Here is a 15,358-nt window from a genome sequence, read left to right as displayed (position 1 = left end):
CTGATGTTGCTCTATATATATCCCTAATGCATGTAATTTTAATCCTCTTAGCTACTAGTGGAATGACAGTCCTACTACAGAGGAATCACAAATATGCTATTAACAGTCTTGTTTTAAAAACCTGCACCTTAAATCTCACTTGAAGCTGAAACTTGACTCTTTTGGCCCCAAACTTACCAATTTGGCACCTGCTTCCTTGAGCCTGAAATAACTGACAGTCACAGCCACCTTCCTCTGTGCAGGCTGCTCCATTAAGGCACTCCTGAGGACATGAACCTGTAAGCAAGCATAGCAGCCTTTTAGTAGGTACAGGATTTTGCAAACAGGTTGAGAGATCCACATTAAATCTATTTATTGTTAAATCATAAGCAGCTATATTAGCTAAGAAAATTAACCAACAACAATCTCCAGCTTTTAACATTTACTTAATTTTATCCTTTGTGTTCCTTGGTTAAAAGAGAAGCAAGGTTCTCTCTCGTTTGGTTTGAGACTTGTAAACTAACAAAGGAGCAAAAGGTCAACCTCCTCCCAGCAAACAAAAGGTCAAGTTCCCATGTAAAGAAACCAAATCCCAGTCCTGCTGATCTTGAAATAGACAGGACACAGATTATTCTAATTGACTAAATTCAGGACAATTTATACATATGTTCAGCTCCTCCCTCCTAAGCATTACAGCAAAGGCTACATTCAGCTTACGAACAGTTCAGAATATGTAATTTATGGAGTCAAAAGCAATTATAAATAACCTTCCCCCCATGCTAAAAAAAAGTCGATTAAAAGGTTATTTCTGCTTAAGAGGTGACTGAAGTCAGAGACTTAAGATTCCATGGGAATAGCTTGGTTTATGTTATAATTAGTAATTGTTTCCAAAAGCAGTTTCATTAAAGGGTTTTATAGTCTGTTTGGAAGCTAAAACCTCATGGTCTTCTACTAACCATTCACTGAGATGGGTCTAAATCATAGTTCCTCAAAAGTGGAGAAGAAAGGTAGTCCCAAAGCAAAACTTCATCAGGTTTTGCAGATAGTTCTTTCCTTCTTGGAGGAGGATTAAAACCCCAGATACAAATGCTTACAGTCTTGCTGGCAGAGATTAAAAAAGCATTGCAAAAAGCAGGAAGTTAATGAAATAAACAGGCCCTTCCACTCCCAATGAAGCCATGGTAAAGCTGCTAGTGACATTAAATGGGAACAAAATGGGACCTTTACAGTAAAGCACACCCAGAAGTTACCAATGATTAAGAACATCAGCCTTCACGGTGAAAAATCCTTTCCATGCTCAGTTTTCAATTTTTTTCCATTTAAGAATTGCTTTCCAAATATACACAGATACTCTGAAAATACTGACAAAGCAGAAAATACTGTTTATAGAACAGCATTAATGTGGAAAATTTCTTTGTTGTTGTTAGAATTGTGAGCTGCAAAATTACATATATTCATTTACTTGGAAAAACACAACAGAAAGCACCTACCCAGCCACACATATTTTCCAAGAAGGATACCAAAGTTTGGTTGCATACAATGAACTTTTCTGCAAAACAATTTCTGTAACTTGGACCTGCTTCACATGTTTGTGCAATGCTGAAAACCCTCCAGGAGCAGCTGTGTGCTCATTGCCTGAGCACCCCTGTCCCTTCGCATAACCATTTACACGCCTCTCAGACATACTTACATCCTCTGCCAGGGCCAGAAAAAGTGGCAGAAAAGAAAAATTGCAATGGAACTAAACTTTAAAAAAAATCAAAGGATTGGCTTAGTTAGCTGTTCCAATTTGATTGTAAGGCATTATTTTGAAAGTACAATTTTAACAGGAATTTTCCATGATTTAACATGGATAGAAAGATAAAATGAGACAGGGCAGGGTTTTATAGGGGACATAATGAGGAGGGGTTCCACAACCCATGGTAACACAGGAGAACTGGTAGGAAGGCAGCATTTTCAGGACCATCTCTCCTCCCGTGGGTGAGGAGCATGGCACTGACCTCCTGGCAGGCTTCGTGTCAAGGCTCCATGAAGGTGGGACCGAGGAGAGGCAGCTTGAATCTGTCAGAGAAAGGTAAGAGCAAAATCAGGTTGTTTGTGCTTTACAAATGAGCCCATACAAGCCTGAAGCCTTGCAACCTAACATTGGATTGAGACTTTTAATACAGAAGAGTAATTTGCGGTTTGGCCAGCACATAGCACAGACACAGATGCTACAGGAGGGATTGGCAGCCTGAGCCAGTGTGAAGACAGTGACTGCAGCAACCAGCACTGTGGGGAGGGGAAGGACCGCTTTGGGGGTGATGGGAAAGGGTACAGCTGCACTGTGGGATCACCACTGGCCTCCTCTCCATGCCCTCCAGTGCCAATGAACCAGTGGGGCTCCACCTGAGAAGTTTTGCATTTACATTTGGAAGGAAGAGTGAGAGGATAGAGAACACTCCTGTCCTTTTCACTTCGGTCAAATACCAATAGTTGGAGAGCTCAAAGATGCAATATCCCTCCATTTCATCTTCTCCCCTAACTCATGCTCTGTGCCGCAGAGCAGTGGTCACTCCAGCTGCGAGAGATTTCATCAAATACCAATAGTTGGAGAGCTCAAAGATACAATATCCCTCCATTTCATCTTCTCCCCTAACTCATGTTCTGTGCCGCACCCCAATCATCCCACTGTGGTCACTCCAGCTGTGAAAGATTTCATGTCCTCCTTGAGATCCTTCAGAATTGCATTTCGGTTCATCCCAAACAAAAGAGGAGGCGAATCTGCCTGATCTGCTTCCTGTCTTGTTGAGGAACTGGGGAGCATTGGACTGGAAGGAAGCCCTGGATCTGACCCAGCACTCTGCTACTGCAGCTTGTCACGTCGCATTGTCCCATCCAAGAACTGATCCCATTCTAGGCTGAAAGCACTGTGGGGTTTTTGCCCCCACTAGTCTGATTGGAAAGTTTACCAGGATGAAGTGCTGGGTAGTTAAATATTTCCCTCTTGAATTTATTCATGGCCAGTTTGAATCCTTTTGTTTTATAAAGCTTGGCCCTTTTGCTTAAGTAGCTCTTCTTTCCTGTGGTTTTTATTTATTTCTTCTCTGATGTTCTATGAGAAAACCGTTACCCTTGTGTGCTCCCCACAGACGTACACATCAGCCTTCAGCTGCACTAGTAAGCAAAACAAATTGTTTAAGTCTTTGCCTGTAAGCTAATTTCTTTCTTCCCTCCTCCGCCAGTCATTGTCTATGTCTGGAGTTTGAACTCATGGATCTCAAAGTGAATGGCACTGCGCAAGGAACAGATTAGGTTAAGTCTCACTAACGCCTAGTACAGTGACATAAAAACTTCCCTCTTCCAACTGGAAATACTTTGTGAGATGCTTCCAAGTAGTACAATGTCTAAAATCAACCTGAAATGGACTTCATCAAATCACCACCTGGAAGGCCCCTGCACAAAAAACATTCCTGGTCCCCACGGCCCATCACCAGCCGGAGGGGATCCTTTCCCTCCCTGCACAACAAGATCCATTTCCATTTCCCCTGACAGTTACTTTGAGCCGTCCTCCTCAGGAAAGTGGCTTTTGGCCTTTACATTATTTCGGGGAGCCAGAGCATCCTTGCTGTGACAGCACGTTCCTCCTGAAGGCCCTCCTGGGACCCTGTCGGCCCCGAGGGCCCGTTTCCCTCAGAGTCTCGCTTCACCTTAGCAGAGCCTTTCACACCAGCTACCTTCTGACTCAGGAGGCACGTAGATCTCAAAGGGACTTGGAGAAAACCATCTGTGGTTTGCCTGCAGGTTCCCCACAAGGCCATGAGGAGGGACCGCCTTGGGCTTCCCGCCTGCCCTCACTGAACAGGGCTTATAACCCTTGCTTGGCCTCCATAGCCTGAGACATGTACCAGCGGGGGAACGAGATTCCCCCATTTACTGTTAAATTTCAGCATAACATTGCCGGCATGCAGTGCTGAGGCAGCGGTGGGCCAGGCCGGAGCCACCCCTGCCCCACGTGCGGGAAGGAGCCTTGCCAGTGGCGCCACCATTGTGCCTCTCACCAAACACTAACAGCTTTCCAGGGCATTCTGTTCGCCCTCACAAAAGACAGAGGCGTCACAGTTTTATTTCCCATGGTGTGCGTCGGTCGGCTCGTCAGAGCGGGTCACCCACCAGGCTCTTCGCTGAGGGTGAATGAAGGCATGAGGGCACGGGCTCAGGCGGGGGTGAGCAGGTAGGGAAGAGCTGCTCCTCCTCACTCTCCTCCTGCTACCGCCGCCCTTCTCCCCACAAAGGCTCCTTTGTAAAGGCAGCAAAGGCCCGGAGCAGAACAGGGGGGAGGGTTTCCTCTCCCTCCCGCTTTTGGAGGTATAACCTACCTCAGCTGTCACAAGATCTCTTTTCTGTCGAGTTGCATTAAACCCGTTTCTGGAAGAAAACAAAAAGCATCTTGTGTAATGAAAGCTCCCTGGAGCAACCTGAATAAGCAGCTCCCTGGAGAGAAGAGTTTCTCTCTGATTACTATCGCTTTATCAAAGAGGTCTTTCTTGGGTTAACATTTAAAAAGGTGATTTTTTTTTTTCTTTTTTTCTTTTCGTGGTCTCATTTTACAGAATTGGGCAACACTCCGATCTCTACTTGGTCAGGGAGATACCGGGAGCTTGCGGGGGAGATATAAATAGGCAAAATAGGCTTACATGACAGGATACAACTTGTAAATTGGCTTCGTATTTACCTGATGCTGCATGTGAGTGGCTGCAATTTCCCCCAAGTGTTATTTGAATATACTGTGGTGGTACTTTTAAGAGCAAGAGATGACTCTCCAGCTGTAGCTGACTTCAAATTTGTGATTAAGTTTAGAAACAAGGGTATCAAACTATAAAACATACTTAGTTTTATCAACAGTCCAAGATGGCATATCATTCAATGTGCAAGTGTGCTCACTAGATGTATTAGAGGTCATCAGGCATCCGAAGTTACATGCAACTGGATGCTTCCATTGAAATTGATGGCATAGTTCCCATTTAATTCAATGGGATCAGGAACATTCCCTAGTTTGGGTTTGTTTGGATTTCAGCTTCCACATGAAAACTTGTATTGAAAATGTTTATTTTAAGGCTGTATAGCACTTACTTTTTGTGCTTCAAATAGCAGCTAGGATTTTATCATGCAATTAAAACTGTAGAAGGATACTCATTTAATGTATTTTTCCAGTCATGAAATCATGATCTCATGCTGGTTTCATTCCATTATTCCTCTAAGCTTTCCTGAGACCATAGAAGTATCATTTTTCATAAGGACCTCCATTTTTCAAACAGAGGATCCATGCCCTTTATGTAAATTCTCTGAAAAGACTTGTAAACATTCTGAAAGTGTGTTTTACATCCAATGTACATGTACCTGACATTTTACATGTCGAATTCAAGGCTATATTTTATTTTCTAACTTTCACTGCGTCACACTCATTCATTCTTGCTCTGTTTGTAGGGCTTGACAAATAAGGAATAAAAACTTACCTTGAAGTTCTTCTCAAAAGAGAAAGCTTGCAATAAGATCCTGTAGATTAAAAAGTCATCAAGTTAAATGTTTTTTCTACAGCCTTACTCTGCACTTGGCAAACAACTGTTTGTAAAGTTTAGAACACCCCTACTGAATTTTGTTCTTTAAGATCCTAAGTTTTCCAGAGCATCTTTACACAAACTTTTTCTGTTTCTGAGGGATGTAGCATTACATGCTTTCCTTCCTGAGAGTCTGATTCTCTCAAGTACTCATCACCTGCAAGTTCCCATGGTCTCAGTTCTGCTACATGCTACCATGAAAAAGAGCAAAGAGTTCATAGTTCTTCAGAGGCCCAGATAAAAGGCAAGAGGTGCTCAGAGCTTCCCAGAATCAAACTTCGAGGGTGGTTACTTATAATCATTTTCTGAATGTTACTTTTAAGACTCAATTGTAAATCATTTAAAGTGCTACAGAGTCCATGTTTTGAAAACAAAACAAAGCAAACAAACTTCTTTCTCATATTGCCTTAGAAATCTTTATAACTGCTGCAAGAAAACTATCTACAAGATCCATTTGCATTACATAGAATATAGCATCATTTCTATAACCAGAAGAGCAATTATTTACCCTAGCATTCTAAAAATGCTTAAACAAACTGCAGGTGCAGCCTATTCAAACAAAATCATACCCCATTGAAAATCATTATTTACTCATCTGGCATTAACGGCAAGAAAGCCAAGAAACCTAAATTTCGTTGCTGTAACAAATTCAGACATAAAAATGTATCTTTAAAAAAAAAAAAAGCTATATTTTAGTTTTTACATCTGTGAGAGGGAATGGTGTTATATAGTTTTTTAACCTGTGTTTAAAACTTTTTTATTTACGAATTCCAGCAAGGGTCAAAAAAAATTGCTTTATAATAATGGAAAAAGAAGGAGCTCTAATATTAAAATATTTAGAAAAATCTTTTTAAAAGTTAGTATTACTACAAAAATGGAATAAAGTTCTTACCTTGCAAAGAAGACAGCAGTGAATGAAGCAAGAATATACTCCACGGTATCATTAAACTGAGCTTTCCCACAATGTTCATTTCAGTATAACTTAGTAATAGGGAATTTATCCAAATTAATGGCTTTGACTACGATGGCATCTTAGAACTATGTATTTCTAGTGCGTTTAAATCCTTTAAAAGTTAGATAGTCAGATGCATTATTTAAAATAATGCAATGCAAGAAAGGAAATGAAGAGGAGACATCAAGCTTGGTAGCTACACACAGCTTCAGGAGCTTTGCAAGTGTGGCACACAACTTTCTGGCTGCATGTCTCTCATTAGTAATGCATGGTAACTCCTCAGCAGAGTCTGTATTAGTTACACTTTCACTAGACCTGCGAGTATTACTCCTCTGTTGAATTGAATCGGCCCTTTATAACACAGCAGACAATGACATCGAAATGTTGCCGTGTCATGATGGTTTGAGATTTCCTTCAGTCGTCACACACCTTTGTGTGCTTTGAGGCTTGCGCAGAGTGCTGCCCTTTACTGCTCATTACAGTGAAGTATTTTTGCAAGACTCTGCAATGATGCTACTGTATAAATGATAACCAGATGGTTTTAGAGATTGACATATTAATGTTCCTTATCTGTTCTAAACAGAGACATGAACTTCCATTAAATAACACACCTGGATTTTTAAGAATATTTTAGATAGATTTTTGTGTAGAGTTTGCTTATATCACAAAAGAAGGCTTCCCAGAGGATAATTATATTTCATTTTTAATAAAACATGTTATGAAAATTTCGTACTAGCAGAAAGGAGAAAGAAGTCAACAGGACCAATGGGGTTTGTTTCTAATTTTCATTGAAATACAAAAACATAATTTCACCAAAATTAAAAATTATCATATTTAAAAATAGAAGAGTCTTACCTGCTTTATCCTAACATTAACAGAATCATTGAAAAGCGCAGTTTTAAAGACATACATAACACTAATTGAAACTGCTACTACTCATTCTATTTTGCAAAGCCTATCTTTTGCCTAACCCTCCGCTCTTCCTAGGATGTGCTTTGTGAGACCCTCTGTGCACGCTACAGAAGGTGGTTTTGGACCAAAATAAAACTTGTAAGTTGATGGCCTCTCTCACTTAAAAAGTTCTCCCATCATTTCTTCTAGCCCTTTCTCTTCCCTGCTCCCCAGCTGGACTAGAAGAGAAGGCAAAGGAAAACACTCAACCTCTCCAACCACAGACAAAGACAAAACCCTGTGTCCACCCAGCAGCCAACAGCACTCACACAGGTTCGGGATCACTGGCGGCCCGAGGATACTTACCACAAACCGATGTATGTTTTAACATTACACTGTGTTTGGAGTATTTCTTAAGAACTATTTTTATTACTGTTGGATCTGAGAAGCTGGCTTTCATATAATTTGCATTTCAAGAGGGTTTTTGCTCTGTTTTTAACTCCTGACTAGCTATGGGCGGGTCCCATGGACTGGCTCCTTATCTGCAGCTGGACTGCATCTCCCAGGTTAGCTTCATCTGCTCAACGTGGTCCAAAACCATTCCAGATTGCAAACAGAAGCAAAAGAAGTGAGTTCCTGATCCAAATTATACACTGATGTAGTCATACTCGGACTGTGAACTATTATGTGGGCACCTATCTTATAGGAAGTGGCAGAGGCTACTCCGCATTTCACCCTCTCATCAACCTGCTCTTAGAGGACGATGCCTTAGGTTGCTCTCAAGTTGAGATGAACCCAAGCATTAGAGCTTCCAAATTCCATTACCAGTCTCCGTGTTACCTTACTTTCAAGCTAAGTCTGGTTTAGAAACTGTTTCAAACTCTTCTGAGAAATTTTAAATATGCAGCTTTACAAATAAATCTTTACATTAACATAAATGAACTTTTTTGGTTTAACAGAAACTATCAAAAATAGCCTTTTTTTCTTTTTCTGTTTTGCTATAGCAAAGTTGAGGGAATATTTGGTGCATGTTAGTATTTCACAGTAGTTTAATTTCTAATATTTAAAAAGCAGGCCAAGCCTCATCAGCTGCAAAGGGACTTTGTAAGAGTTAGAGCAACAGGCTTCATTAGGTCTGGATATCTCTGCTCAAGGCAGGGTAGGAAACAGCACAGTCCCAGGCACACGAAGGACATCAGCTAATAAGGAAAAAGAATTATTCAGCCCGGTACACTGAACTGTAACTCAGAGGACTATATTAAGAAAGAGATACAAACAAATCGAAGCAAATTTTATCAAGGCAATGACACACATTATCTACACAAGTAGTAGAATACTCACAGATCGGGGCTTCTGAAAAATTTGAAGAGAAAAAATGCATTAGAAAATAATCACATCTGTAAGAAAACAAACACAGTACAGAACACACTGGTCTATACTTAAAAAATGCTAGTGTTATATTTTTAAGTTACAGATTTTTCCTTAAAAATAAAATTTAAACATTTGAATGTTAATATATTTGTATATTACAGTCAAAATTAATTTGCCCCAAATTTTCCAGTTTAACATTTGAGAGGACTTAATTTTATAAAGAGGTTACATAGTTTATTAGGATTATAAATAGTAGGTGAGAAAATGAGCGCCTTCAGTGCCACAGGTACAAGCTTGCCTTGGTTTGGAACTGGATCCACTGTCATCATTAACAAAACGTGGTACTTTTTAGAGCTCACACTCCAGCCTTCATTGAACTGGTATTTTCAACAAAGAATTCAAGTGAGGCCACATTTTGATGTGCACATCTGATCTTCTTACGGATTAGCATCAGTGAAACTACTGAAAGAGCTGGACCACACGAGGTTAGGGGCATTTCTTCTTTTCCAAGACCCACCTTCACAGCTGCTCAAGAACCTCGCTGAGGGCTTGACGATCCAGCTGTTACTCTTTCTTCTGTGGAAGTGTGCCTCTGGCCAGAGTGGATGCTTAATGATGAAAGCTTGATTGCCATCCCTGCAGAATCAGGACATCATTTTTATGAACAGGTTTTCTCCTGACACCTTCAAACTCCACGGCAGTTCTGCTTCCCCGATGACGTTAAGCCCTCTAGCGGGTGGTCAGTAAGTAACTATTTCGAATAAAAATCTTCCGCCACCCAGGCAGACACCAGCCCAATTCCATGAACATTTCTCATTTAGAAAGCAAATCTGTGGGGATGACATCACTCTACAGGATTAATGGGGCATTTTTATAGGATCAGAGTTCACTTCAGAAAGCATTTTTATTATGCTAAGAGTCTTTCGGTTGAAGAAATTACATGCAGATATCATCTCTGGATATATTAGTAGCAACGCGAGTTTTATTTTCAGTCTTTCTATAAAAGAACAGCAAAACAAAAATCCCCAACTGTTACAAGCTGTTCTATGGGCAGAAAAAAACTGATACATCAGGTCTCCCCATAACTGCAAAATCCACCCCTAAGGTTACTGGCATTGGGTACTGCACACCCCCCGGAGCTTCACACTCAGTAACTTGGTGTCCTCTTCCTTTCCCTGCATCCAACCACTCCAACCGCCAGGCAAGAATCAGTTTTGGACAGGCCACGGGGTCGGGTACCCATGTGCCAACTGGCAGGCCAGTACATATTTCCTAAGCAATGACTGAGCCATTGCTTTTCAGTCACCACACGAGCCAAACAACTAAAAGGCTTACTTTTCCTCAGCTAAAGCTAATTAATATCTATCAAGATGCCAGTTTTCACAAAACTCATAGGAATTCAAGTAATCAACTTTGAAGTTAGCCCTGCATAGCATCTTTTCCTTAGAAAGCCAGGCTAGGAGGCAGAACATCACAGTTTTCAGCAATCCAAGAGCTAGAATAATTTCTGAGCAACTCTACTAGAAGATGGAAACTCTGAGGATCTCACTGGACAAGAAATGGGTCAGATCTAAGGGTGCAGAAAAGGGCAACTGAGGAAAGCAAACCATGCATCTTGCCAAAGAGACAGCAAGTGTCTGGAATAGAATACCTTACTCACTTAGCGTAAGATAAAAAAATCCTGGTATGTAAATTGGTGATAGAATATACAACAGACCCCACCGCTCCAATAGGGGTGTGTGGGCTTGAATAAACGTTCTACTTCTATTCAGGTCATGTAATGCAGTATTTTGTGGCAGACACTGACAGCTAAAATGGGAGATGGATGAAGAATTCCTTTTCAGGAGGAATTTGCTCAAGTTACACATTTAACTCTTGAATAACTACACTTCAGTCTACAGAAAAGCAAAGAGACATCACAGCAAATATTAACATTTATGAAGAGCCACGAGCACTTACTTTCCTAAACTAGAGCAAAAGGGCAAAATTGTACTATTCTTTCCAATTCCCCAACCCAACTCACAAAACAAGCTGGTTTGTGTTGACAGAGTACACTGAAGTGACCTACCGTTAAGCAAGTGAAAGAAATACCACGTTAACAGAAAGCCCAACAGAAATCTAAAGTATTGAGGTGCTCCCGTAACAATTTCAGTGTTGGCATACAATGAGACACAAGAACACCAGGCTTTGAGAGCAATATAGCAGGAGCTAGGCTCTCAGTTGCTTAGACTCCAATGTTTCGTCCAGTTCCTCTCCAAGTTGGTTTTCAAACACAGGAAAGAACAGCCCATATCCGAGGCCTCAATTACTTGCAACTCTTCCAAGGGACAGAATTACCCTTTCCAACAACCTTTTGTTGGCACATCTCATGTCTTACTTGGAACTTTACTCTTCTTATTCTTCCCTGGGACATCACTTCCAGAATGCAAATCTTCAGTTTCAATGGATGAGAAACTCACTCCAACATTCCTTTTCACATTTGATACACACATGCCCTAGTGAGATCTTTGAAAATTACCGTCACATTTTCAGCTCCAGGTTTTTCCCACTTACTTCCCCAAGGACTTCAAATTGCCTCACCTAGCTCATGCATAACCAACTCTCTGGCTTCCAAAGGTATTTTTCTGGGTTTTTATTAAGTCATTTAATGTTGTTCTCCAGGTCTACATCTCTCTATGCTTGTACTGTGTGAACATGTAGTTGAAGGACGAATCATTTAGACCCAATTTTATTTGTAACACAAAATCCTTTTTATGTTTTACATTTACAAAATACTATTTTTGAAATAGAATGTATAGTGTTTGTTATTTAAAGACTAGTAAAGTTTCCTACATTGAGACATACTAATCCAGAAATCTCTGCCTCCCACCTATCTGGTATGGCAAGAGCTCAATAAACCTCCCTCCTCTGCCCCCATTAATTACTTTGGTTTTGACAACGTAAACTTTAAATGCAGATGTTAGCAGAGCTGCCTGCATGCCCACTTTAGCACTACATTGAGGCAGTTATCCTCAAGGGGGTAAATTCCTTGTCACTAACCACCAAGCAAGCACAAATGAAAGAAGTTCATGAGGATGGACAATACTTATTCCGTGGTGGTTGGAATGTCACTCTCAGCGCGGCATTTCAGGTAAGCATACAAGGGAAACAGAAGTCCTTGGCAAGAACACAAACCGCCAGCACTGAAGTCTATGCAGAAAGATGCTGTGTGTCCTGCATGACACTAGGGTGGCATACTACAGCAAGTCATGTAACACAAAAGTTACCAGCTAGGAATCAGATCCACACTCGTACGCATTATGGACTAAGTCTGTAACACACATTTTCAAACAGGAAGAACGTGGGCTACTCACATTGGTTCGTAATACCCTGAAGAGTGGCCACCCAAGTACTGCAAAAGGTCCATGCTTGTTTAGGTTTACCAAAAAGGCAAAGATTGAACTCTGCTTTGATGAATGGCTACACTGTTGCATGTACCCACAAAAAAATAGGATGTAAGCCTTCTTTATGTTCTCGTAACTACACATTTATCAACAGCAGAAAGCTTTTCTTTATTCCCAAGACCCTATCTATCTAGACTTACCTACTATGAAGGGATAAAAGAGAACTGCCAACAGCCCTCTAATTCTACTTTCATACCAATCAATTTGCCTATCTATCTTAAGTCAACACACAGTGAAAAAAAATCTATTGACTCACACAGGAAAACACAAATTAGAAACACGAAATTTATCAAATTTTCTTTATGTTCATTGACTGTCACATGACTGTAGAACAATTTTAACGGTAAGACTTCTGGTAGCGTGCACGAGCACCAGGTCCTCCAAATTTCTTGGATTCACAACGGCGAGGATCTGCAACCAGCAGAGTCCTATCATACTGGATTAGAATATCCTTGATCTCTTTCTTGGAAGCTTCATCAACATCTGTTTGAACAAAAAAAAAAAACCACACACCCTTCAGTTTAAGAAGTTTCACATGGAATGAATCCACATTAACATTTTTTGCACCAAAACTACCACAAGCCATGCATTTCCACTTAAGGCTAATACAACAATCAAAACAACTTACATTTTTGATAGTAAGCCACCAATGCTTTGGAAATTGCTTGACGGATAGCTGTTAAAAAAAGGTAATGGATCAGTAAGGATTGCAAATGTATTTACGACTTCAACACTAAGGGCCAGTTATCTGAGAAACTTGCTGTCTTGTTTTGTGCCAAATTGTCCTTTCCCTCCTTCATCTCCCCTCCCACGTACTCCACGTGACCTTTACTTTGGCAAATCCAAAGAAATCTGTGCCAAGAGGCCACCCACAGTCCATCTGTTGATTTGACAACTGCCAGCTAGCCAAGGAACTGTACGAGGGCAGTCTTCATCACCTTCTCTCCTGAGTACTAACATAGGTTCCTCTTCTACCTAGAAGCAGGCAACTTTCAACGTCCTTAGAAACACAGTTCTCTGAAATGCCTGCTTTTCAACAAGGACAAAATTGATCAGTGTGTTCAAAGACTAAGGAGGCAAAAGGGACAAGAGGACGGTATGAACAGTTCTAGCATACCTCAATAAAACAAGCCTGTAGTATAGTAACAAGTACAAGTAATAAGAACTCAAAACAGGAGTATGGGAGTAACTGTAAAGATGTTGCTAGGCTGTTATCTGTCAGAACATCAAGAGCAGGATTTTGATGAAAATCTGAATTTTCTGAAAAACTAATGCAATCAACTTTGAGACTGAAACATCTCTGCTCTTGACGCAGCTTCAGCTCCACTTCACTAACCTACACCCAAACTGAAACAGCAGAACAAATCTATCATTTGTAAAGAACAACTCTATCAACAGCTAATGCAAGTATGTTCTCAGTCTTCTCTGCAAGGGGAAAAAACTGCCTAGCCTTGCAGGTCAGCTGAAAAATGCTTCTGAACAACACGCAAATTTACAACTAAAGACAGAATTTCTACTGATAAATCCCCTTTTCCCCTCCCAAAATCTTTGTGTTCAGCTGCACTCATACTGTCCTGTCATACTACCAGACACAAAGATCGTTTCCTCACCTTTCCTCAAAATTTCATCAATTTACTTCATTCAACTTACTCTGGATGTTACAGCTTTGCACATTAAATATACCCAATAAGCTCTTATGAAAAACTACATTTGCACAGTGGAAAAAGAAACAGAACATCAAGATGTCAAGTTACTATTCTAAACTCAAGCCTCTTAAATATGTGGCTTGACCTGTTCTAGCCCACACCAGAGATCCCACACAAAATCATACCGTAGATTTGCGCTACATGGCCACCACCCTTTACACGAACCCTGATGTCAACACCAGCAAATCGTTCCTTCCCCAGGAGGAGGACAGGTTCAAGCAGCTGGGAAACAAAACACAGGAATAAAATTCACTTGTGATCAGAAACGACAAGGATTAGAGCTTGTAGTAGATCTACCAGATGTGAAATTATTGAATGTTCTGAAAAATGGAGCCTTGATTTTACAAGCACACACTCAAGTTAGGTACACCTCTTGCAGAGTTCCTTGATGTCTACTAGTACTGTTCTCAAATAAACTTACTGAAGTCTTAATATTTTTTTAAGTTTCAAAAATCTTAATAGCAAAGCATATGCACATGGGAATTAAAAGCAATGAAATAGTTTAAGTAGAATGCCATAACTACATCAGCATTAGAAAAATAAATCAAGTTTATTAAAATTGAAGAGCTGAAGTAATTTGTGAGTAGTTTTCTCCACTGTTTATTACACTTCATATTTACCTAGTCAGTTTTAGATTCTCTCAGCAGTGTTCAAACAACTTCCTTATCAAGTCCTAAAGTATCTTTTAAATAGGAGCATTTTAAGTCACCCATTTCAATTTTAAAAATGGATGTGAAGTGCTGAAAATACTTGACATATTTACATTAATATACATTAATCCAGTTAAGCAAAAAGCCCACCCTTCCCAACAAGACAATCACAGAAGGCTAGTTTTCTGAATTTTCATAAGTGTTTACATTTTAGGTAATCAGGTAACATACAACCAAAAATTTAGTACTGTCAATAAGGCAAGCAACTTTTCTTCATCCCCAAGCAATTATGTGTATAATGGTATTTTAACATCCAAGGTAGAAGCGATAGGGGAGGCTGGGTGGATGCTCACTTTATACTGCAGAGTTCTGGGCTCAATCATTTCCAGAGGTCTTCCATTCACTTTAATGAGGCCATTTCCTCTCTTGCAGTGGGCAACAGCAGTTGCTGTTTTCTAAAAATCCAAAAGTGTATTAGTACAGCATTTCATTTTTGCACTAGCAGTGTGAAGTGAATGTCGACTTAATTTTAACAATCTAAAAATCTTGGGTTTATACTCAAGATTAACATCTCACACTAAATAAAACAGTACCACTCCTTACATTCCCAGATATTGACTCATAGTATTAAGGCACCACCTTAATAAAATTGTATTTAGTTTATAGTTATAAATGCTACATAGTTGTAAGATTTAGTTATAAACGAGCGAAAGATACCCTCGCCATTCTGCAACACGGTATTTTTGCGGCTCATTTCCTCACAAGAGCC

The 15,358-nt window shown here is 40.2% G+C and overlaps 2 protein-coding genes across 2 annotated transcripts in view; both read right to left on the bottom strand.

The window, feature by feature from the left end:
• The window catches only part of OTOGL (otogelin-like), a 95,330-nt gene extending 88,810 nt beyond the window's left edge, over positions 1 to 6,520 (bottom strand). Inside the window, exons 1-5 of the mRNA XM_009704322.1 lie at positions 6,469 to 6,520; positions 5,475 to 5,514; positions 4,338 to 4,386; positions 1,980 to 2,040; positions 178 to 276 (exon numbers count right to left, since the gene is read on the bottom strand). Coding sequence (XP_009702624.1) covers positions 178 to 276; positions 1,980 to 2,040; positions 4,338 to 4,386; positions 5,475 to 5,514; positions 6,469 to 6,520 — 301 coding nt within the window. The remainder of the gene's footprint in view (positions 1 to 177; positions 277 to 1,979; positions 2,041 to 4,337; positions 4,387 to 5,474; positions 5,515 to 6,468) is intronic.
• Positions 6,521 to 12,516: 5,996 nt separating this feature from the next.
• On the bottom strand, positions 12,517 to 15,040 carry RPS16 (ribosomal protein S16). The gene is made up of 4 exons (XM_009704321.1): positions 14,943 to 15,040; positions 14,065 to 14,161; positions 12,862 to 12,909; positions 12,517 to 12,716 (listed from the first exon to the last, which is right to left on the bottom strand). The coding sequence occupies exons 1-4, from the start codon at positions 14,970 to 14,972 to the stop codon at positions 12,571 to 12,573; spliced, it is 321 nt and encodes a 106-aa protein (XP_009702623.1). The 5' UTR covers positions 14,973 to 15,040; the 3' UTR covers positions 12,517 to 12,570.
• Between the last annotated feature and the right edge of the window lie 318 nt (positions 15,041 to 15,358).

The sequence above is a fragment of the Cariama cristata genome, unplaced genomic scaffold (assembly GCF_000690535.1).
Source record: "Cariama cristata isolate BGI_N322 unplaced genomic scaffold, ASM69053v1 scaffold11687, whole genome shotgun sequence".
In the NCBI taxonomy this organism is placed as follows: domain Eukaryota; kingdom Metazoa; phylum Chordata; class Aves; order Cariamiformes; family Cariamidae; genus Cariama; species Cariama cristata.
This window is presented reverse-complemented; position numbering and strand designations above follow the sequence as displayed.

Coding starts and splice junctions, on each gene's coding strand:
- RPS16 (XM_009704321.1), bottom strand. CDS start 14,972: ATGATTGAGCCCAGAACTCTGCAGTATAAA. Junction 12,910..14,064: donor CCATGTAGCGCAAATCTACG/GTATGATTTTGT, acceptor TTTTTTTAACAG/CTATCCGTCAAGCAATTTCC. Junction 12,717..12,861: donor GGTGGCTTACTATCAAAAAT/GTAAGTTGTTTT, acceptor TTGTTCAAACAG/ATGTTGATGAAGCTTCCAAG.